This window comes from Theobroma cacao, chromosome 5 (assembly GCF_053813885.1).
Source record: "Theobroma cacao isolate CCN51 chromosome 5, ASM5381388v1, whole genome shotgun sequence".
Lineage (NCBI taxonomy): Eukaryota > Viridiplantae > Streptophyta > Magnoliopsida > Malvales > Malvaceae > Theobroma > Theobroma cacao.
Window position 1 is genome coordinate 786586 of NC_142643.1, and position 23545 is coordinate 810130.

General features: G+C 36.8%; 4 protein-coding genes across 5 annotated transcripts; all 4 read right to left on the reverse strand.

Moving 5' to 3' along the window:
• Positions 1 to 2666: 2666 nt before the first annotated feature.
• Positions 2667 to 4008, reverse strand: LOC18597537 (protein PHOSPHATE STARVATION RESPONSE 1-like). The gene is made up of 6 exons (XM_007026625.3): positions 3882 to 4008; positions 3722 to 3798; positions 3591 to 3630; positions 3401 to 3458; positions 3229 to 3301; positions 2667 to 3112 (listed from the first exon to the last, which is right to left on the reverse strand). Exons 1-6 carry the CDS (start codon positions 3988 to 3990, stop codon positions 2738 to 2740), a joined length of 732 nt encoding a protein of 243 aa, XP_007026687.3. The 5' UTR covers positions 3991 to 4008; the 3' UTR covers positions 2667 to 2737.
• Positions 4009 to 5039: 1031 nt separating this feature from the next.
• On the reverse strand, positions 5040 to 7664 carry LOC18597538 (PHD finger protein ALFIN-LIKE 1-like). The gene is made up of 5 exons (XM_018122351.2): positions 7393 to 7664; positions 7251 to 7283; positions 6693 to 6915; positions 6154 to 6274; positions 5040 to 5554 (listed from the first exon to the last, which is right to left on the reverse strand). Exons 1-5 carry the CDS (start codon positions 7481 to 7483, stop codon positions 5303 to 5305), a joined length of 720 nt encoding a protein of 239 aa, XP_017977840.2. The 5' UTR covers positions 7484 to 7664; the 3' UTR covers positions 5040 to 5302.
• Positions 7665 to 8782: 1118 nt separating this feature from the next.
• Positions 8783 to 11664, reverse strand: LOC18597539 (uncharacterized). The gene is made up of 3 exons (XM_018122247.2): positions 11365 to 11664; positions 10875 to 11293; positions 8783 to 9380 (listed from the first exon to the last, which is right to left on the reverse strand). The coding sequence occupies exons 1-3, from the start codon at positions 11527 to 11529 to the stop codon at positions 8939 to 8941; spliced, it is 1026 nt and encodes a 341-aa protein (XP_017977736.1). The 5' UTR covers positions 11530 to 11664; the 3' UTR covers positions 8783 to 8938.
• A 1162-nt stretch (positions 11665 to 12826) lies between these two features.
• Positions 12827 to 23396, reverse strand: ESP4 (HEAT repeat-containing protein). Of its 2 annotated transcripts, none has more exons than XM_007026633.3 (27): positions 23059 to 23396; positions 22798 to 22957; positions 22396 to 22488; positions 22216 to 22321; positions 21935 to 22103; positions 21372 to 21546; positions 20822 to 20950; positions 20128 to 20688; positions 19154 to 19765; positions 18952 to 19020; positions 18454 to 18570; positions 18129 to 18374; positions 17991 to 18038; positions 17767 to 17904; positions 16737 to 16901; positions 16559 to 16621; positions 16356 to 16463; positions 16163 to 16246; positions 16033 to 16080; positions 15029 to 15103; positions 14620 to 14715; positions 14422 to 14502; positions 14260 to 14331; positions 13904 to 13948; positions 13736 to 13819; positions 13513 to 13616; positions 12827 to 13371 (listed from the first exon to the last, which is right to left on the reverse strand). In XM_007026633.3, the coding sequence occupies exons 1-27, from the start codon at positions 23271 to 23273 to the stop codon at positions 13224 to 13226; spliced, it is 4011 nt and encodes a 1336-aa protein (XP_007026695.3). In that variant the 5' UTR covers positions 23274 to 23396; the 3' UTR covers positions 12827 to 13223. The 2 variants fall into 2 exon arrangements, with proteins under 2 accessions (XP_007026695.3, XP_088662306.1); XM_088806180.1 differs by having other exon boundaries at positions 19154 to 19771.
• Between the last annotated feature and the right edge of the window lie 149 nt (positions 23397 to 23545).

The following is a 23545-nucleotide window of genomic DNA, read 5'->3' on the forward strand; positions in this document are numbered from 1 at the left end:
ACTTGTGTTATAAATTAATAGAATCTATCAAATGACCAACCTAGTGAGATAATTGTCACCTCTTATTTCTTTATATTAAAAATGTTTGCAAAATCCCTAATCATATTAAAAGTTACAATAACAGAATTTTTGACTTATCTCTCAAATACATTTTTAAAGAGACAATCTCAATCGCAGATGAACAGAAAGAATTTCTTTACATTTTTATAATATCTTTGTTTATATGAGATCTATTCCTTAATTTATAGTTCTTGTAATAAATTCTTTCCTTTCTAGAATCATAATATAGATAAATATCCCATTGTCTTTTTTAAAGAAAAATCGCCTTGGCTTGTAAAATTGGAGTAGTTGCCTGGACTAATCTAAGAAACAAATTGATAATTACGTATATGATTAGAACATTTCACCAACTTCTCACCCTACAATTCTTTCTCTCTATTCCTTTAGTATACGAGTACACTCAAGAAGCATGCAGTCTCTTGCACATGCATAAAGCTAGTAAGCTAGCTGCTTCTTCCTGGGTTTAAGATTTGGATTGAATAAAGACAGCTAAACGTCTTTCTTTCTTTCTTTCTTTCTTTTTCAGATTTTTCAAGTTAGGCAGACAATGAATTGCCACGAGAAGATACCAAGAAAAATGCTGCCCCCACTTGATAATTTGGACTGAATAATTGTGGTTTGGTTTGGTTTGAATTTAGTTGGAAAATGAAGCTGCAATGAGTTCCATGTTTTCCCTCACACCTATTAATTTTCTTTATATGAATTTCCATCACATGGGCTATATACAGCTTTTGCTTAAAGTAGTATATCGAAAACAACCAACCCAAGATGTCCATTAGCATATAATAATGACAATGTGAACCACCATTGGGGCAGTACAACAGGCGACAACATCGCTCTTTCTTCGAAATTGGGGATGTCAATTTTTAAACAAATTAAATACCATCCAGATTAGTTGCCTTGGATATTTTAAAACGTTAACGACAGCTCCACGTGGATAAAATTCAATACAATCAAGAGATATATACCGATATTTGATTTCATGATAAATATGTATATATAATATATTTATACTAAAAAAATAACGAATTTAGACGTAAACATACGTAAATCAATTTCGAATCCGTACGAATTAAAACCTAACTCTTTCGATGGTCTCAGCTTTGACCAGTGCTATAGCAGAGGGTACAAAAATAATTGTGGCTCTTATGCTTTGAAACATTTTCCATGAGTCAGCAAACACACCGCATATATCTAAAAGGTCACCCAGGTCGTCTCCACTTTCGATCTTGCTAGGATGGGCAAAGCATAAACAGAAAAGTACTATATACGTTGCTGTTCCTTCTCTCTCGCTTTTGCCCTTTACAGTAGTCCTTTTGCCTTACTCAAATTTTCCTCTTTGTATTAATGTCATGTCCATTACGTTACAAGTCCTTTATGTTTTGGCCTTTTTGACTCGTTCCACATTTAACACCCCATTTCCAAGTACCACCATGGCACGTTTTTTAAAAGCTTTCAAACTTTCCCCCAAGTTGTCTCTTTATTTTTCTTTATGTGGTTGTGGTAGGCAGAGATACACATAAATAGCTATTAATAAATCGATTTGTCAAAGCATTCACTGATCACTGCGGAATGGGTACTGCAGTAAAGTTTATTATAATAAGGTACTATATATATATATATATAGCACGACGGTATATTAATTTCATAAAAGGCAAACTTTAGCTATGTTGTGAGGAGGATCAGTCAGAATACTTTAATTTATACCTAGTGTTGTAGACTTACTTGTCTATGCTAGTACCCTGTTAGACAAATTCATTCACTGCTTCCTTTAGTATGTTTATGGAAAAGGGCACGTGCTTATATATCTCTTCCATTATTTGGAAAATGTTAGGGTTCATTCACTGATCTCCCGTTATCCCGATAATATCTAAGACCATGCCTAACTGGCAGCTTCTTGTCTTAATTTGCTTTTAACTTACAGCACTACAATGTTGAATTAATGTGGTTTGGTTTGGCTATGAACAGAAGGCCGATACAATGTAACTACCCGTCGGCAGGCATGTGTTACACATTGCTTGCTTAGCCTCAAACTTTTGACTGTGTTGTCACGACACCAGCTATGGACCAAAATCAGCCCATTCCACGCTCGCAGTTTTACCCAAGTCAGTGGTCACCTATCATTTAAGCCCAATGGACAATATGCCACGATGGCCATTGGCATGGCTGGTGGCTGTGCTCATGTTTGTTGTTTGTTTGTGTCTGCTTGACCCGATGAAGAGAATAAAACCAAGGAAGTTTCAAGCTCAAGGAGGACAAAAAGAATCCCAGGACAAATCTTAAAATTGAAACAGACTCATTCAATGAATTTGTAATTTTACGTCATATATCTAATAAATTTATTTTGTTCTTAGCAATACAATTTTTCTTTGTTTTTTTTATAGAAAATTGCAATAGAATTGATGCTTTACAAGCTTACATGAAAAGCCAGTAACAATATATCAGATCACCCTCTTTTTATTACACAAGCAGCATTGCTAGGATGGTACAAATTTATTTAGATATGAATACTTGTGATAGGAAGTTCTTGATTGCTTTCATGATTTACAAGATTAAGTTAGATGCTCCTTCCAAGTGTTTAATTTGACAACCCTGAAAGCAATCAATTTTGTGTCCATGATATGGTTTTATTGCTTTGTTTTACAAAATCAATTGTACATGGAAGTTGTGGCAAAAGTCACAAAAAACTAGGCACCAGGGGGGATGATGAGCAAACTGGGACATTCCAGGGAAAGCTGATATCATTAGCAAGGTAAGAAACCCTTTCTTCCCTGTTAAGAACCATGTCTTGATGATCATATTGGTCCCATGATTCGAATGCATACATTGCTTGAACTCTTTCTCCTGATTCTATCTCATTTCTGTCAGCCTCGGGGTCGGTTTCGAAACCATCTTTTGCAGTCGACTCAGACTCCTCACAGAGTGAAGGCAGTGATGTGGGAGAGAATGGCTTGGTAGCTTTTGTTGGGGTAGCTCGGTTTCCATGTTGGCCTGCAAGTCTCTCAAGGAATATTACCTGAGCTTCAATCTTAATCTTCAAGTTCCTTTGAGCCTTCAAACATAAACCCCTCTAGAAATTGTTAAAACTAGCTACATCCCTGAAGGGCTATACCTTTCTTCTTTGTGGAAAAACTAAAACGAAGAGAATCTAATTTTCCGTATGTTTACCTCGAGCTGATGATCCCCTTGCTTTCTTTCTGCTTCCTTATGCATTTGCAAGGCTTCATTAAGCTGAGCCCCTCTTCAATGATTTTTTCAATCACAACAATGACACAATAAGAAAATAAACTCGTACTATACAATAATTCCCTATCAAAACAGAAAAGAAACGATAACTCACGATGTTGTACCGAAATTAGGCAGTATTTCTGATATATCTCTCCTCTCAAACTTGCATTCTGCAGTTAAAAGAACATGGTTATCAAAGTTAGAGAGTTAGAATCAAAGGGTCACCGTCTTTTCAATCAGTTCTTTCTTTTCTTAACTTCAATGTGAGTGATCAGACTGAAGGTTCACTTCTTTCAACTTACTTGTATTTGTTTCTGGAACAAACTTTAAGATCCTGTATTTCTGCAAAAATAAAACTAAAACATGAATCCATAGGCATTTTGATTTACAGGAAAGAAGATACATATATGTAAGTGTTGGGGACGGAGCTAACCTGCAGGTGGCTTTTGACATGGTAAATGGTCAGTCCATCAACCCCCATAGCCTTCAGGATACCCTTTGGCGTCGCCCCTGGCAAACCAAAATTTACACAAACATTAAACCAAAGAACAAGCATGAATGGAAAAATTGTTTCCGAGCTATCAGAAACTTACTATCTGGACCTCCAAGCTGATTAACAGCATCTTCAAATCGATCATGCAGCTCTTGAGTCCATCTCAGGCGTTCTTTGGCCAAGCCATCAGATCGACTGGGACGACGCATTGTGGAGAGAAATGGCTCGATTGTAGCACAAGCATTCGCCCCGTCGTAGGAGGGGAAATATAGAGAGGTGGGGGACGGAGAGACAAAAACAGATGAAAACGAAGGAAAACATTTTTAAGGTGGCGATAAGCACTAAGAATTGATTGATAGGATTAATGGATGCCTTAAGCTGTCCTTATTGTGTCTTCTAATTGTCGGAATTTGGCTGAGGTTTCCTAGTGTCCAAATTGATTCACATTCAAAGGGTTCTGTTCCTTGTTCAAACTCTTTTGGCGAGGATCTCCAAGGTCCAAAGACAGAAAGAAAAAATAACTATTTTACCATGAACATGACCTTGGTTCGATCCCCTTGTTCACGGGGCAAAGAGGCAGGGTGTCACGAGCTAACTTTGTACTAGACTATAACAGGTAGAGTTGTCTATTAGATTGAGCTTTTTGTATATGTAAGAAAAATATCCCTTTTTCAAACAATGTAATGTCTCGTGGTGATACAAATCCTTGTTAAATTTTTAAAGAAAAAGACCTTTTAAAAAAGGAATGTTTATTTCAAACATTGTAATGGTTATTGGTAGAATACTTGTAAAATCTCGTAAACTCTTTATAAGAGGTGAGCAATCGACAGATTGTTGGGTTGCCTCACTGGTAAAAGTATGAGCAATCCATCTCAGACTGCCCTCGTGACCCGACAATGGCATGTCTCGATCTCTTTGTAATTAATTTCATATTAACGAAATATTTTTTCTTATTATGACTAAGTGATTGCATATATGACATTCGATATGCCTTTTAATTTTGATGTAAATTTTCTTAGTCTGATTTATTGTTATTATTATTGTTGAAACAGATATAACCGAGTATTAACTGACTTACGTAGAAGCCTCCACTCATGTGTCGCACAGACTATCGCATACTTAGACGAAAGAACATAATCCGTGACACAGGTCACATTACCGGGGCAGAGGATTTCCATCCATCCTTGCGTCATCTAATCTTTTCACTACCTGGTATCATTTGAGAATGTCCCGTATTGAGTGAATTTTACCCTTCACCTTGTGGGAGGAAGAAAAGACAAAGACTAGCATACATGGGCAAATGTTATTGACAAATTTTTCAGACGTTAACAAATCCTAACATATGAGTTGACATTTAAACAAAGGTATCTGGGAGAAGTAGAACTTCCATCTGTTCCGAAGCATCTATTATGAACAGACATGATGAAAAATTTCATTACATTACCAAAGGCAGGAATATTGCTATACTACTTTGTCAGCCATTGAAGTGTCTCTGTTCTCTTCTTGTCATTTTAGTGACTGTCACTGCCTGCCCCTCTTCAAGCTGCAAGATGGGCATTTGTATTGCTTAATGCTCTCAGCTTTAGCAGGTGTTATCTTCACACACTTCCCATGGAACCACCTCTCACAAACATCACAGCCAATCCAAAACTCATCTGCATTGTAATTTCCACCGCAGCTGCCGCAGAGTGTTTCACTGTGTTCATCTTCATCTTCCTCAAAAATCTCATCCGCAACCTTAGGATTGCTTTTGGCTTGTCCTTCAATTGATCTCTATAAAGCAAAGAATCAAGTCAGTGACTAACACAAAAAAAAAAAAAAAAAATCCTGAACAGGTTAAGTACAAGAAATTCATTCTTTCGTGTAGGAAATATTAGGCCTGCTCTGCAGGCTTAATCATATCAAACTGTGCATTCATTACGATACAACTGGGCACTTTACATGATTAATGGATGGGGTGGCTTGAGCATTATGATAGCAAGTATATTTCAATAGTTGTACAGGGTTTGATGATGATATTGATACGTTTTTGTGTATAGATTTTGTGAACAAAAATTAGGATGAGTCTGTGGGTTGATGATGCTGCTGTTCTGCTTTTCTGTATCTGAGGCCTTGATTTCTGGTTGTTATGTTATGTCCATAACAAAATCCAAAATTAGGTGCTGCCTTTGTAATGTTCCACAGAACTTTTTATTCCCTGTTTCAGTAATGAAATGCTTAACTTTCCAAAAAAAAAAAAAGGTTTCCCTCAGTCATACCACCCCCCTTCTCCCTTTCTCAGTGATAGAAGAGAATCTAAGCGTAAAAGTTTATGATTAAATTGTCCAAGCTCAAATAATAATAAAAATCACAATAGATTTGATCTGTCTAACCTTTGTGCTGCCCCGGGATTTGCTCCCACTATCCATGCTTGGTTTGTCTTTAACTGGCTTCCTTTCAGTTACAACCTCAAAGACAGTGGGCAGATCATTCATCATGCTATATAGGCGTTTCCTGGAATGAAACATGATAATAAACAATTATAAATGTATTCCATAAACGAGCAAAATACGAACACAATATCATGAGACCTATGCATATGCATATATCAAGTTTTTACTCTGCCAAGCACCACAAGAAAAAGCCTGATGCATTCACTACTTCTGTATTTGCATTGGTAATCTTGCATAGTCATTTCTAACATCCAACTGAAGAAAAACAGTTCAAGTCTGAACCACCACTAGACCAACAAATATATTGCGCCGGGAAAAACAAAGGGAAGCATTCCCTGATAATAATCAAAGTTGATACCAAAATTTACAAAAGAAACTAAACGAAACTTGATGAATCAACCCGATTTTCAATGAACTTAAAACTGCTTCAACATGATCCTTCTACACATGAAGCAAAAACAGAAGGAAAAAGACAGTACCTTTCATTGCGGTTAAGACGCGCACCGAGATAGAAAGCCACAGAAATCAACCACGAATCACTATGCACCGCGACCAAGGACAACCAATCTTTTCGATTCATTCCATCTCTTGCAAAGTTAATGCCAAGTGCCGGCTCAGGAAGCTCTGGTGGAACTTCCTCTGCTGGCAGAGTCACTTCCCAGCTTTCATTCGGATGTCCATACAGGCATAAATTCTCTTTTTCTGAGACCAAACAAAAAGCAAAGAACAAAACCTTTTTTTATATATAAACCTCTGTTTGATCTCTGCCAAACTAAGAGGGAAAGCTTCTTCTGCATAAAAGCAGACAACTTGAATTTCCTAAGGAATTGCAATTCTGGAATTCAGTAACTTCATTATTAAACGAGGAACGATAATTTCTAAATTCAATTAAGAACCGAAATCTGATTGCATGTAAAAATGAAATAAAATAAAACTATGAAATTCGGATTTACATGCAAAAATAGAAATAAAATTAAAAATAAAATTTAAAAAAAAAAAAAGAAGAAGAGGTTTTCGGATCTCCAATCAGAGAATACCTGGATCGCAGAGTCCATAAAATTCATCCACATCTGAGAGAAAGACAAAGAAAACGGCACCGTTAAACAGCTACAAAGACGTAAAAATCGAAACAGAAAAAAACCAAAAAGAGGAGAAAAAAGAATGGAAATAAAATTTCACCGTATGTTAAAGCACGAACGATGGCCGTTCTTCTAGCAGAGTAATCTTTGAAGATCTCCTCGACGGTTCGAGCAGCGGAAGCCATTTCCATGGCCAATTACAAAGAAAATGGAAATCGAAGAGATTTGTAGAAAGAATTCAAAGGCAGACAGAGGACGGATCCAACACGAACGTATTGGAGTAAACGTGTACAAAAGGGGAGCCAGCGAAGAGCAAATTCAGTTTAACGCTACTACTTTACGGGGGAATGGGATTGGAGAGTTTGAGACTAGAGTTTTGCTAGTGCCACTCCGCTCTTTTTAATGCTTTGCCGCTTCCCCACTGGTTGTTTATCGGGTCCCGCATAACTGGAAGCGTGCCACTTTGAACTGTAGATAGTAAAACCGTAACTACAATAGTATCTTTTTCTATTTTTATTATTTTGGATAAATTTCACTTTTATCTTTTATCTTTTTATCTTTTATTATAATCCTTTTCACATAAATTTTTCAAACAAATAAATTAAATATTTTAATAATTTTACTAAATAAAAATTAACCTATGAGTAATAATTAAAAAAATATTCACAAAAATACAAATTATAAAAATTCACAGCGTATGGTATGAATAAAATTGAAATATATTAGAAGTATAGTGAAATCTGCTTCTTCTTTTTTTTAATTTAATATAATCTTAGAAAATAGATAATATATTTATTTGTAAAAGCCCTTTTTATAGAATTTATTTGTAAAAGTTGAAAACTAATTTAAAAAAACCTCCAATTAGTTTTTTATTTTAGATTAGTAAAAACAATCATAGTTGTAGGAGTAGAACTAAACTTGCTTAGTAGGTTAATGCTGGCAGTATCAAAACGCAGCATTCTTTTTCAAAACCACTCTTTGACAACTCCCTCAAAACTGGTTGCTGCTGGTTAACTAACGGTCATGGCGTTCCCAAAAAAGTCAGATGGGGTTGGAGTCTTTGATCATAGCTGACGACCTCTTTGAAAATGGTGTTAAAATAATGACTGAAGGAGAAGTGGGAAGGGGGGGTTAAGCTCTCTCGAGTCAGTCACATGGGCATGGCCGGCTCTGATCTAGACCTTCTGCATTCCGTTCTAACAAATGTTTCTATTGCTAGGATGCATGCTGCACCTGACAGATAAAGCCGTGTACTGTGCATGGAGAGCAGACCGAACCAATCGACTGTATTCATAGTATATGCTGTGTTACTGTGCAGTGAGAGCAAGGAGCCACTGGAAATACCATTTCTGGTCCAACTTGCATGCCTTAAGCATGCTGCCTTGTGTATAAGGAAATGATGGAGATTGTTGAGCCAAATTAAGAACAGGCCTTGACTATAAGCTCTGGCCAATTACCACAAGGTTAAGAGAAGTCTTAACAGGCAGAGAAAACGGAAATATGGAAAATAATTTATGAACTCCTAAATAACTGTTGTGCAATCCCAGTTCAGCAACGCATAAATTTCCTTTCCAAAAAAAAATAATAAAAACAAAATGCTAACTTACACAAGTTGGCTTGATGGTAGCGAGGGCTACCACCGTTTCCTAGGGAGATGACATTAACCGCTTCAGGCCAGTTTTCTGCTCTGTCGTAAGCTTGGTAGGGAACTTGATGCTGAATTTAATTCTCAAATTTCCTTTCTTAGAAGGTTCCTTGGGAATGGGCATTCCCTCACCTTTAACAACCTCTTCATAGGTTGGACTAATGACGTTGTTAATAGGGACCGTCAGATTCCGTCCATCAAGCGTTGTCAGCTGTGCTGTATAACCAGTAAGAGCTTCCACTAGAGATATCTTCTGAGTAACAACAAGATCATTGCCATCCCTCTTGAACACACCGTGAGGCTTCTCGTCAATGATGAAGACAAGGTCAGAAGGAATAACCCCTCGTTGCTCGTTTCCCTTCTCTGGAAAAGTGATTTTTGTACCTTTTTTCCACCCTGGCTTAATCTCAATAGTAAGAATTTCCTCCACTGTAGTAGGTCTCCTGTAAAGGGATAAAAAAGTATTTTCTTGAAAATAAAGGAATAAAAAAGTTAACTGTAAAAGATCACGGTTTTAAGATTTCCCAAAACTACATATTATTGCTAGAACTAGGAACTTCTCTCGCCATAATTTAACTACGTAAGTCTTAATAAATATACAAAGTGCAAAATTGTAAGCACTCACAGTTTTAAGCATATAAGCATTCAGTAGAATGCAAATTTCGGACTCGACAAGTTGAATTCACATGGTAAATTAAGCTGATATAAAGTTGTGTTCTAGGAAATTCCAACTAGTGTGCTGATCTAAAAACTACCAGCTTGTGGATAATCTGGTTAAACTGAAGCAAAACAGCAAGGCTAACTGATGACAGGGACATACCGTCACAAAGCCACTATTATTTTCAACATGCAGCAATTATCATCAGCTGAAGCCAAATTTACAAATTTGGCATAAAGCAAAATACAAAAAAAGAGAACTTAAAAAATGAATCTTGAGTAAGCATCAAGAAATTCCCAAAGTTGGTCACAAACACATAGATGGACAAATAATCTCCATGATCAATCTAATCTTTATGGAAAAAGAACAAATTGTGAAAGAAGCTTTGTTGAGGATAATAGGAAATAATCATATAATCAAAACAGATTATATAATACCATAGAAGTATCTCTATTACTCAGGAAATTAAAAAACTGACCATAAGTTAAAAAGACAGTGAACCAAAACCGAAAAACAAAAAGAGAAAGAGGAATGAAAAAGAAAGTCTTTTTGCTATATAAGGAAGAAGGATCAAACACAGAGAAAGAGTATACCTTCATGCAAAGAAATCCCCATAAGATTCCTTTCCAGATAAGAAAATCTAATAAAATTTAAATTATGTTTGCCTAACAGAGTTAAATGCCCCTAGCTATGATTCTCCAAAATATACACTTACACGACCGGTTTATTTCTGGTTTATTATTCTAATAGCGTTGCTTGTTTGCTGAAATATGCTGACCAATCTAAATCTGTCTCGAACATTAAGACCGCAGATCAGAAAAGACTCAATTGAATAACAATGTAAAATAATGCTCATAAGATCTCAACAATCACAACTTTTTGGATCAAATCTAACTGTCATGCAACTTTGTCATCACTTGGGGAAACAACCAATCATTTTAAATAATAGAATCATATTATCCTAACAAGTACCATTTTTCGCAAAAAGTCAAACTCGGCAACCTCTGTAAACATCTTTTGCGACTCAAGCTAAGATATCCGCTGCTTGAAAATGTTAATTATTCCTTGTCTTATGCCTAAAAAACCTTTCAGGATTCAATTATTGATGTTCTACATTAAATTATAAGTTATGCTCAAAGCTAATAAATTGAACTTAGATCTACAGATAAATCCAGCTGAAAATCACTTATCCACATACTAGTAAAATCAAAATAGCAAAACTAAGCATTACCCAACTAAATTAACTTTAAAAAGAAAAAAAATAGAAATAAAAGATTACCCGATACCATCAGAAACATCTCTAGAAATCTTCATCTTCTTGGTAGTCCCTTTATACAAATCCTCCAAGCTGCAAGGCAATGTTCGTTCAATAGCGGGTCCTTTTCGGGGCATAGTCGTAGAACCCTCTCCAGCTCCGCCCCTCAACGAGGCGAAAATATCTTCCCCAAACATGCCCCTGGGGAAACCCGACGCCCCAGCACGTGACCCGCCCATATCACCCATCCCCCCAAACGGACTCGAAAACCCGAAAATTTCCGAGAAAATATCATCGGGGCTCCGAGTATTGAACCGGAACATCGTCGGACCCCCGTCCGCCCCTCCGGGAAACCCGCCCGCCCCCGGGGGTGGCATGTGGCCCTTTAATCCTTCTTCTCCGTATTGATCATAAACCGCACGCTTTTGGGGATCACTCAAAACCTACAATTAATTGAAAATTCCATTAAAAAAATAAATAAATAACCAAAAAAATCAAATAAAATAAAATTTACATCGTAAGCCTCGGAGATTTGCTTAAATTTGGCTTCGGCATCTTTCTTGTTCTTAGGGTTTTTATCGGGATGCCACTTCATGGCCAGTTTCCGATAAGCTTTCTTCAAATCTTCATCTTTTGCATTCCGGTCGACCTGAAGAATCTTGTAATAATCAACGCCCATTCTTCCAATTCCTTTCCTCTTTCCGCTGCTGGAAGATTTTTCTTTTCTCTCTTTGAATTTTCTTTCCTTTTCTTTCTGTCACTACTTCAACTCTTTCCTCCACCAAGATAAATCGCCTGAGTTTATTATATGGAAAGCCATTGATGGGGGAGAGTAAGGTGGTAACTTAAGAGGCAAAGAAGGTTAGGCTTAGGCCCATTATCAAATTTGTCAGAAGCTTATTTCTATTCTCTCTAGCCCAAACTAATTTTCGAGGTTGTTGGCCCAAAAAATTAAGACAAACAAATTTTATTTTGATATATTTTACATTAAAATTTAAAATTTTCTTTTTATGATATGACTATTCAATACTTTTTAATACCAAAAAAATTCATTTCAAATAAATTTCTTAATTTTTTCAAAAGCCAAATATTGAAATGTACAAATTTTCCAGAAACATGTCTTTGCAGATTAAAAAGTTATGTCTTTCGATAGCAAACAGTGGGTTGGAATTCGCTTTGGACATGTTAGGATACGGTTCAAAGCTAAATCTAGTTTTTGGTTAAGTGACACCATGTGAAACGACAGGGAATGCTAGGAACATGTGAAGGATCTATCTATCTATCTTTGTCGGTTTCTTTTTTTATTACAATCCCTCGACACTTACAACAGTTTCTTTGCTTGGACCAAAAGGGAATACCATGTTTTTCCATTATCTAGTAGACACACCAGACAGCCACATGATAATCAGGTAGGCTGTCATACTCACTCATGGCTGTTGAATTTTAGTTACTTCTGGTGATAAAAAAACTAGTTTTGATGGGGTAGTTTTCCTAGAATTGAGGCCAATCTGATTCCTGTGTAAGATTCTACGAATACATGCTGTCATTGGATTCTGAAATGTTATGCAAGACCCTGTTTTTTAATTAACAATCAGTTAAACTATAGATGCAATACCAATAGAGAGTTTCTTACTTGACAATAATTATCATCTGGGTTCCGCTGAGAGCGGATTCCACTCCCCTTTCGATCCTGGAGAAGTAGAATGTTGGCTGGTGTTAGCATACCAGATTGGGTTTTGCACTGATGGCTACAAATTGCGTCACTGATCCGCTCACCAGGAAAAGATGGAGTAAGCTTTCGCGACCAGAGTGAAAGGCAAGGGGTAGGCATATGCCTGCATTACTTTCCACTTAATCAGAGGCTGTAAACCAGCTTGAGGTCAGTCATGGTTAATGTAATTACAAGTACAACTTTAAATTAATAAGCGTTAAGAGAGAGAGAGAGAGAGAGAATGCTAATTCACCAAAGGATGATATGAGAAATGCTAAAAAAATTGGAGTGAACCAAAGTATATACATTGAGATGTAGCTCCTTGCAATGTTACAAATCCTTATGTGCATTACTTCAACTGATCAAAATTGCAATCAAACCTGTTGTACATGTTCACTAAAAATCTCTGAAATTCTTGCCGAATCAATACTTTAAGCATAGGCAGCCAGCACTTCTCTACCAATGGCATTTATAAGAATGTGTCAGATATCAAAGGCTATGATACAGAATACTGTCTGCCTTCTACGCCTTCCACACTCCCATTCCTCTTGCATACATTATTGCATGGAAGTCCAGACTTGGGAGCTTGTGAATCCAATGCATGGCAGGCAGCTATAGAGCAATGTCAGATTATGCTTTTCCAAAATTGAGTTTTTGGATCCTCAGCTAGCACTAGATGATTCTTTAGATTTCTCCACTGCCACTGCATCCTTGTCTGAGTTACTAGTATCTCCGGTGTGAGCCTGACTTGTTTGTGCCTGACTAGAGTTCTGAGAGTCCAGAGAAAGTCCCAAAACTGCCAGTATAGACCTGGAAATGGCAAATGCCGAAAGTATAAAGAAAGAGGAGTGGGAGATGGTGATCAGAAATAGACAAGGAGCTATTCATAGAGTGTAGATATTGAAGACTTTTATATCCAATCAGAGAAAAAAAATCATTCTTCATATGAACCTTGGAAGTGAAGTTCGGATATTCTGTTGGCTAGCATGAGCAACCAAAGGAGCTTTGAGTGCTGCAGTTCTATTCAGTGCATTTTCCAGCTGCGGTGGAGGTAGCTGAAAGACAAGAATCATACAATTACAAACAGAAAGAACAGGCTTTGCTTCTAAAATGCAAACTTCACATTCGGAGATCAAAAATGCATTTTAAAATAGTTAATAAAAGAAACATGCACCTGAAGCAACACGCTGAAAGATTGAGGCTTTGTCAATAATGCACATTTCAAAAATCCTACCCACAACTTTGGATACTTCCATATCTGCAATAAGCAATTAATTTAATGACATATAAACATGAAACCTAAAGAAAAGAAGGTTCAGCTTGTTGTGATAAAAGTAGTCACCTGCTTGCTTACAAGACGAGAAAGGATCTCCATTATAAAGTCCACCTACAACATTTTGAGTGATCCGGTCATCAATGACTCATGGATATTTTTTCTAATCATGTTAAATTCTTTAAACAGGTTTTACCCTCTTCCTCAGATGAAATGAGAGAGAAGACAGTGGAGTATCCTTTTTTTAAATAAAAAAAAATTGAACTATAAATCTATAATTATTGGACATGAAACCATTTTGGCCATTGCTAAGCTACCTGGCAGACAATATAAATTACCTAGAAAGCTTTTTAAATTCTGCAATAAATAACTACAATTATCTATAGTACCCTTCAAGTAAGCAAAGATAAATGGTGTTTCCTTACCAGTGCAGGAAAAGCACCAATGGCTTGCAATACTGTACGCATAAACAACAAAGGAAGAGGAATTTGCTCAACCTATAGGAAACAACAATCATCAACTGTGAATTCAGCCAGAGACTAGTAAATTTTGGTGATAAAAACATAAAGAAGTGGTATAATACATACCAATTGATTTAAGACCTTCGCAAGAACTTGCTGGGTGAATATCTGCCGTTGCTCAAAACAAGCATTACATGCATCTGTGACCTGATTGCAGCTTAAAAATGTTACTGAGATGTGAATTTCTAAACATTAAGAAGTTTAAAAAAAAGGGGGAGAGGGGGAGGCGGGGGGTGGGGAGTCTAGATTGAGGAGGAAACACACCTTCTTTAAGGGAATTCCATCTCTTTCAGGATCAATACCATGGATAGCGATTAACACTTCGGCTGGAGAGAGCGCTGGAGCAGAATGAGAAGATCCCTAGGTACAAAGAGTCCAATTAGCAATGAAACAGAACATGCAGCTGAAAAACGAGCAGGTTGTGTTTTCCTGATCAAAATATAACACGGACAATGCCAATACAGCATGATATTATTACATATGCTACTGAAAATATTCCTAGTGAAATATTTCCTTATAAGTGAATTTAGAAAGCTACAAAATGAAAAAGAGATGCAGCTGTAGAATGCAAGCAACCATACATTAAGATTCCTAGAAATGACAGCTAGAAGAAACAATGCTATAATAGAGGAATTTAACTTTTGGGTAAGAGGCCATGGGGCAAAAAAGATACCTGTAGCAACCGGGTAAGTGCAGCTTGGAACTTATCCAGCGGAAGATTTACAAGATGTGGAAAGAGCAGCAAAACCTAAAAACACAAACTATTAAAACAAATGCAGCAGAGAAAGTTAAGGTAACACCAATGAAAACCAATACAATGCATTCAAAGAGCACCTCTTAAACAAGAGAAAGTTGGGGAAGCTATTTATTAAAAATTTAAACTAGGCATAATCAAGCAGAAAGTGAACAGAATAAATTTGTTGAGAATGAAATTCTCAAAAGCATGAAGAAAGAGCATGAACAAGAATTTGCTTTCTTCCTTAAACAATTGTCTTCACCAAAAGTCAACATATACAACAATATTATCCAAATTTTTTAATCAAATATATGGAAGAGACACAATGGAACCACTGCTGCTAATGCCATTAACAACTTCTAGTTGCCATACTGACAATATTATACTACCATGCACTTTCTCATAAATAACATATGTTTTAAACTCTAATATCGCATTTTTGTGTTGATTCTAAATTAATGAAAGGAGGGTAAAGGACAGGGAATCTAGCAAAGGTTAAGACTCGTTTATGATATCAAAGCAATAAGCTGTGATGTATCGTCTTGACATGAAATCTTTTGTAGTGAGGGCATCCCTGAGCCCAAACTTTCATCTGTATTTAATATGGCTTAGCCTTACATTCTAGTAAAAAAGAATTGTGCTGTCAGCATTATAAATCCCTTTTTTCTTGAATATCCACATACTTTTCATTTTTTATTTTTCATTTCTAACTCAAAATATAACTAATTTACCCACAAAATAAGAAATGAATGGACCAAGGATCTCCTTTTAGCATGGACTTGAAACTTATATTGCAATATGTTGTCTTGTCCAGACAAGAGTCGCATTCCTCACAGATATAATCCATTTACACGAGACAGTTGAACAACTCAACATTCTTCTGCAAAACAACCATGCTCGTAGACAATGAGAAAGGAAATTATCAGAGAATGGAGAAAAACCTCATCTCTTGGTAGGAATGGCAATACTGGAATTAGAATTTCAACATCCTGTCACCAATCCGAATCAACCGCGCATTAGCCAATATCCTCACTGCATTCCGGTTCTTAACAAAAGACAATTTACTCGTACCTTTAGTTTTGAATCAAATAACTTCTTAATGGTGAACATTAATTCTGCAGAAGGAACTGTCCCATCTGTCAGTGTATGCAAAACCTGGCATGACGGGAGGGAAGGTGGATAACAGAAAAGGCAAACAGTTAGAGAACTTTTGAACTTCTGATTGGTTCTCAGAAAACTATATAGGTTACTTAACTTTCACAACCTGCATAAGAAGACTCTCACTTCCACTAGGAGGATCTGAAATAATTTCAAGGAGGTCAGATGACGAGCCCATGGTACGAACTAGTATGGGAATATGACGATGGATTGCCTGCATTGCCCAACTAATAAGAAGAAAAACAAAGCAATAATACCAAGGATTTTAATAAATTCCTAAAATAAGATTCCAAAATGCATTAACCAAACCTGCTTAACTGCCTTTGATGCACTCTTGTAGATAACAAATATTTGGCGAAAGAGAGAGTGCTTCTGTTGAATAATAACAGCAAAATATTAATTCCTTGAGAGGATTATGAAGAAACAGGCACTCAAAAATAGTAATCTCAAGAATCAAGCACTCAAAATAAAAAAGAAGGGGTAACACCTTTGTACACAGAGCAAAATAAAGTGACATGCTCTGTTGAGCCTCAGGAACAGAAAGGGATGACACACTCTGAGATGTTTCTGACTGATGAACATCAGCAGAGATGTCTTTACCAATGGAACTCATTGACTGATGCTCATTTGATGGCTTTTCTGAATCAGATTCCTGTTAAAAGTTGCAAATAGAACTCAACTAAGAAAATCAACAAGACATACAACTGAAGTCATTACATAACTCTCAAGAGGTAACTAAAAAGCTTTACTTAAATGACACAGTTTCTAGTCAATTTTGAATCACTACCCTGCCAGCCTGTCAAGTATTTAAGCATTTTTCTTAACCAAGGAAGCTGAGGAAATAAAATAATTTATATTCCTGGGTTGACATAAATCCTTTTTTTTTAAGAAAAGAAAATGGTCAATACACATCATTGCCTAACGAAAACTCAAAGTTGTTAGAAGAGCATGACCTGAATGTAACATTCCAATTCTTAAAAGATGGAGTACACGCATTTCTGATTTAGCCTGAGGATACTTTTAAGGATCACTGGCATGGTGACATGTCCAATGATAGATAATGTCCAGGCTTGACTACTAACCAGCAAAGAAAATAGCTAAAATTTAATCACGCACCGGACAGCAAAGACAATTTACCTCTTCCTTCCTTTCCCTTCCCCACACCCAACACCCCCAGCCCTCCAAAAAAGAAGAGAAAAGATAAAAAAGGAAAATGCATATACAACACAGGAAATTCTAAGACAACTAGTAGCTCCTGACATTTTTTTGCACCTGGTAATAGTTTCATGTAATTAACTCCATATATAGGAAAACACACATACATAACTATACATCCATATATTTGTGTGAACATATACTCCTTCAATGTTCTCACAACCAGATAGTGTTCAAAAACAACATCACAGTATTCCAATTTCAACCAGATATAAAAAATTTTCTGAATTATGCAAAACAAACCGTACATAATCAAGTTGGAGACAAAAGCATTTTAAATCACAAAGGTCTGATATGGTTACCTTTTGTGGTTCAGTAATGGATCCTTCAGCATCTGTTCTTTCTATACCATCGCCATTTACTACAGAGAGCAGCATTTCCCTTGCAAAATCTTCTATTTGTTGAGCAATGGATGATAAAGGATAAAGCTTATTTGCTACCTATAAAATGAAAGACATCCTCAATCATAAAATCGATCACAGAAAGCAGCCACTAATTACTTAAATGGCAAGTTGTGAACAATTACCAGACGTATTGCTTTCATTCGGACTTCCTCCAAGTGATGAACTGCACTCTTTAAGAGGTAAAGAGAAAATAAAAGTCAAACAGAAGATAAGGAAATGAAACTTCAATTAAGCTCCATTATCCAAGAAAAATCACAAACCTTCAAAGCAATTTTCAAGCACACATCACGAATGGGAGGTCTCAGTAGAATTAGGCTCCATACAGTGCTGAGGCCTTGAGTAACTCTATCTCCGCTTTGTGACTCATTCTCAGCTTTCTCTGAGATTCCAGGAGAACACAAACACTCTAATAAATTCAAAACTGACTTTGGCAGGCGAGGAGCTTCACCAAGAAGTTTACTTAAAGATTTGTCTGAAGGTGGAAAAGAGTCCCTAAGAGTTTCGGCCTGCATTTACAGAAATTTCCTCAGAAAGATGGGCTTCTCAGGGGAAGAACCAGATAGGCATAGTAAAACTAATACATACAACAGCCAGAAGGAATGTTTCATATGCAGAAGCAGCAGTTGTACATGAGAAGAAATCGCTTTCCTCTTCTGCCTCGCCAAATAACCTGTAGAGGACACGCAATGTCAACTCGTGTCCCTGAGCCATCCAACAACTATTGTCAGCTAGCATGGATTTTGGATGAATTTAATGAACAACAAAGCATTCCTTTGAAAAATCAATTGACAACAAAAACAAGTAAAAATGAGCAGATTTGAAAGGTTGAGGTGATACTAAAAGATAATGATGGTCTCCGCTGTCAGGAAGTGTTTGCTCCAACAGTGTATTAGACCATATGTTGAAAAATGCTAAATCATACATGTGATAGATAGAAAGATAGATTGAAAAGAGAGAGAGATGATGTCAATAGGATTTGATTTCCTTCCATCATGTTTCAGCTATAAAGTCGTAATTAAAGTCATGTCTAGTCAACAATTGAGGCACATCCAAACATGAATAGAGGTTGGCATATCCAGTTACCTGGTGATTTATATAATCTGACAAAACGTGTTCTCGTAGCAGTTTCTGTAGGTCTAACTCCGACGGCAACTGATAAAAGAAAGGCATAAACATATTTAATACAGAATGTCAAAACTAGCAGGACATTATAATAACAAATATATCCCAACTAGATGCTATCAGTAGAAAGATATAAACATCATTGAAAAGTCAGAACTACAACCTCGACTCCTAGATAAGCAAGCAGAGAAAAGTGAACTTGCAAACTTCCAGATAGAGCTATTTGCTTATATGCCTCAATGATACGTATAAAAGCCAACTTTTGCAAATCATCCTTCTGATCATCAGAAAGATTGACAACAGGTGCTGACATCTTGGGCAAGGCAATATAAGACGAAACAACAGAAGTTGCTGTTGAGGAAATCAGGCTGTTGGAATCCATAACAGCTGCTTTTGGACTAAGCTCCTCAGACCTATCTGTTGAAATTGATGGAAGCACATGCAGTGGTGACCTTCCACCAAAACTAGTAACTTGCTCTTGACTAGCATCTTCTAGATCAGTAGAGACCAATGAAGAAGCAGTTTGGGTGTCTGACAATCCATCAGTACGAACAGAAGAATCCAAGCCAGGTATCTCACTTTCAAGATACCCCACATCATGGATATCAGATGGAGGAGGTAGATCAATCTTCACCTTTCCAGGCAAAACAATGTCAGAAGAAACTGGTAAATCAGTAGCCAAAAGAGCATGTTCGGCTTCGTGAGCCATGCCAGCATATGCAACAGCATTATTAGGGCCAGCCACAACATCAACTTCTTCCTCCCCTTCTGTTTTCTGTATCTTCAACAAAATAGACATGTTAACAAAGCAAATAAGCACCACAGATCACAAAAGCATTGAAAAGTATAAACCACAAAGAAGTTGGACCAAGAACAAACAGGAATGCACAAATGATACAGGCAAAATTAAAGACAAGAAAGGTGTTGATGTCAAGACAACTGACCCTACAACAAATTTATGCATTTGTTTATAGGCCCATCTTTGGTACAGTCAAAAACAAATTTAAGCCCTCCAAATCCATCAAAAATAATTAGGCATCCACTAAAAACCTAATTGCAACTTTATAGACATGAGTTGTATGCATTAATTGTGGTCTTTATCATGTGTATAACATCTCCTGATGGAAAAAATCATACCACTATTTTATTGGAAACAGACAGCTGGGAGTTTAGCAGTGAGGCTATTGGGGGGAAAGTACTCGACAACGAAACAACGTCAGCTAAGAATGATGGTGGATACTTGGCTTGAGTGTCACTTCCAACTATGCTCATGTTCTCCAGCAATTCATCATCCCCATCAGTGTGAGGATGATCGGGAGGAAGGTTACGCATGTTAGCCATCACTACCTCAGCCAGCAAGTCAGCAGATATGCTTGAAATAAGAATCCCCAAAGATCCCACAGCTTTTTCTCCTTGAGCAACCAAGGCACCAAACATGGCAACAAGTTGCTGGACCGGTCCAGTATCAACATCTCCTTTATTAATGGTTGGTTGAGTTGAACAAATGTCACCCTGAGACGTAGTAGTATTCCTGTTTAACTCTTTTGTTGACTCTTCTGAGACACTAGGTGTTGACCTGACACGTTTGCCAGACACATCATCATTTTCAGCCAAATCACTACTGTCCTCAGTTACAGATCTTTTCCTCCCCATATTGCTACCAGCAGCATCACGTGCTCTAACCAAGGGTTTTTCTTCCTGTAAGTTCTGAAACCTATTATTAAAAGTCCCATACATATGCATATACGTCCATGTGCTAACATAAGATTGCACAAGGCAGCACATACAGATGCCAAAAATCATAGAATACAGGCAACAACAGTGTTGATACCTTAATAACCGAAGAATCATCTTTTCCCTCTTCCACACTTCCATTAGTTTTAAGAACTTGGTTTAGAGCTGGCTCTGCTAGTCCTCCAGCTTTCATCTCTCTCAAGGCACCAAGTACACGATCCCTCCACTGTATAAACCAAAAACAAAGTACATATCAAAAGTGGGTAAGGCACTCAACTTTTGTGTGCAGTGGATGCTAAGTAAAAAGAGTGCTTATTCACTGTAGATAATGCTAAGTAAACAAGTACAGAATAAGTAATGGGTACCTTATTAAGAAACACGCTCAGTGTACTAAACTCATTAGACATCTTTCAAATCATTGATTAGAAAAGAAAAAGGCACATGTCAAACAGTTTAATGGACCCATTCACCATTTCCGAAATAAAATCCACTACCTATTCAACTCACAAATTCCCATACTTTTAAGGTACATGAAAAGCAAGTATAATATACATCATCATTGATTAAGTAAAATGTAAAAGAAACACCAAAGTATGGAAGGGAGATGCAACCTCACTAAAAGAGCATGTTTAGTATAAAATAAATACCGGCGCAGCACTTGGGTGTGTACATTTCAAGCAGGAGAGTAAGGCATTTTTTAAAGCATGATGTGCTCCATAGACATGAACCCCTTTGATAACAACACTTGGGGAATCCAAACCAAGCAAAACTGATAGAATACGTCCATAATATGCAGGCCGTTTCTTTGCAATACCTGAAAGACTGACATCAAAGACAAGACAAGATGAAAACAAATTGAAAAACTAGAAAGTAAACGCAGCAATAAAACCAAAAGTGTGAAGCACAATTTGAAGTGAGGTTGATGTCTTAAATTAAGTACAGTAACAAAGGTGCACTTTTAAAGATTTATATTAACAGATAAAAGTACACCATAATACTTTTCCCACACATGACTTGTGATGAAACTATTTTACATATAAAATTTTCAATTCTCTTCATTACACAAGTATTGGAAATTATAACAATTCTACAGAGATGTGCATTTCCTACTTATTCACGTCAGGATTAGAGATAGAGATTCCATATATCCTGATGTACTAAATGCCAGGAAATAAGTTGCAGTTGACAAACAAGAGAGTAGACAGCATACCTGTTAATAAGCACAACAATCACCGAGTTGGTGAGAGATTTTACTATTGGAAATCTAAGCTGATCAAGCAACAAACCCAACTGTTGGCTAGCTTCAATCGACAAATCCCCAACATTGAGTAAAGGATGGCCCCCACAAAGCCAAGTTGCATTAAATTCTACAGGAGTTCCTACAAAATCAATTGAATAGAAGATATAAAAAACACTTAGTGCTAGTATAATAACATATAAATGACAATCTTCAAGCCTGCCAACACTGAAGAGAAAATCTAAATTAATTACCTTCATCAGGAGGGGCCTCTGGAGAGCCAGTAGGATCTGGAGTATAAAGCAGAATAACTGCTTCAACAGACTTCAGTGCCACCAATCTTATCCCACCACTTCCTGGCTGATCAAATTTTACAATTAATCAGGCAATGAACAAATTTCAGTTTTCATGAAACTAAAAAAATCAATTCCTACCTGAAAAGCTATAGAGTATATCTTCTCCTTTAGCTTTAACATCCATGACCATGATGCTTCAAGATCACTGTCCAATTCACTAGAGTATAGACCCTGAAACAAAGATAATAAGCATGTGAACTTGTAAAGGGTACATCAGAAAGTTAGCAGGCTTCGAATAGCCTACTGCCCAATGACAGGTCAATACAGAGCTTAAAATAATGCCAAATTATCACCTCATGGAAACTCGATGAACTCAAATTAACACAATGTAACAGCAAGCAAAGACATAACTATAATAGTTTTCGCTTATAAGAAAAATTCTATCCCTGAAAAGCTAGTATTCACAGATTAATATTCTATAAAAGCAAATTAAGATATGAACTAAGACAATTCAAATTATGAGTTAGAATGTAAACACACCTGAATTGCAATTTTTTCGAGTGTAAGACGAAACAAATCAATGCTGCAAGCAATAGATTGTCGAGCAACAGCAGGTGTAGCATCTTCCAAAACAGTTATCAGAAACGGTGCAATTTCAGGTACAAAATCGAGGTTTTTCACTCCAATTTCACCAATAATCCTACATTTAATTTTAAAAAAAGAACGAAATATACTTCAATTTATAAGTAATAAAACAGCTAAGATAACGCGGATTGAGCTAGGGATTTCAGAGGAGCCTACTCGGTGGCGAGCTTGCGAACCGGACCGGACGGGTCAGAGTAAAGGTCGAAGAGGCGAGGAAGGAACTCGGAGAGGGCAGCGGCGTCTTCCTCCAACAAAGTTTGCTTCAATTGATGAGAAAGATCCAGCTTCGAAGCTAAGTCTACAGCTAGCTTCACTGAGTTGAACAAACTCGCGAGCTTTTCTCTCGAAACTGGATTCATGATCCCCACCATTACAAAGAAAACTAGAAAAAAGAAACCGTAACAATTCACCGTTTTATTTCATGAAGGCTATTTTTTGTTTGTTTGTTTGTTTTAGTTGTTGATTTCAATTGGAAGAAGCGATTGGGGGAGGTTTTTGGGGGGGGGGGGGGGGGGGGGGGAGAAATGAAAAGGAAAGCAAGTGAAGGGGAAATGTAAGTTACTAGGGTTCAAGTTTTTTTATTTTTTTATACCTTATTGTAATTTATGTATTACTAGACCTTTAACAGTAATTTTAGTCACGC

Coding starts and splice junctions, on each gene's coding strand:
- LOC18597537 (XM_007026625.3), bottom strand. CDS start 3,990: ATGCGTCGTCCCAGTCGATCTGATGGCTTGGCCAAAGAACGCCTGAGA. Junction 3,631..3,721: donor ATGTCAAAAGCCACCTGCAG/GTTAGCTCCGTC, acceptor TTATTTTTGCAG/AAATACAGGATCTTAAAGTT. Junction 3,302..3,400: donor CCTAATTTCGGTACAACATC/GTGAGTTATCGT, acceptor AAATCATTGAAG/AGGGGCTCAGCTTAATGAAG.
- LOC18597538 (XM_018122351.2), bottom strand. CDS start 7,483: ATGGAAATGGCTTCCGCTGCTCGAACCGTCGAGGAGATCTTCAAAGAT. Junction 6,275..6,692: donor CGTCTTAACCGCAATGAAAG/GTACTGTCTTTT, acceptor GTTTCATTCCAG/GAAACGCCTATATAGCATGA. Junction 5,555..6,153: donor AATCCCGGGGCAGCACAAAG/GTTAGACAGATC, acceptor TTTGCTTTATAG/AGATCAATTGAAGGACAAGC.
- LOC18597539 (XM_018122247.2), bottom strand. CDS start 11,529: ATGGGCGTTGATTATTACAAGATTCTTCAGGTCGACCGGAATGCAAAA. Junction 11,294..11,364: donor AAATCTCCGAGGCTTACGAT/GTAAATTTTATT, acceptor AATTAATTGTAG/GTTTTGAGTGATCCCCAAAA. Junction 9,381..10,874: donor GATGTTTCTGATGGTATCGG/GTAATCTTTTAT, acceptor ATCCCTTTACAG/GAGACCTACTACAGTGGAGG.
- ESP4 (XM_088806180.1), bottom strand. CDS start 23,273: ATGGTGGGGATCATGAATCCAGTTTCGAGAGAAAAGCTCGCGAGTTTG. Junction 16,081..16,162: donor TATTTGATTCAAAACTAAAG/GTACGAGTAAAT, acceptor GATTGGTGACAG/GATGTTGAAATTCTAATTCC. Junction 13,820..13,903: donor CTCGTCTTGTAAGCAAGCAG/GTGACTACTTTT, acceptor TGCTTATTGCAG/ATATGGAAGTATCCAAAGTT.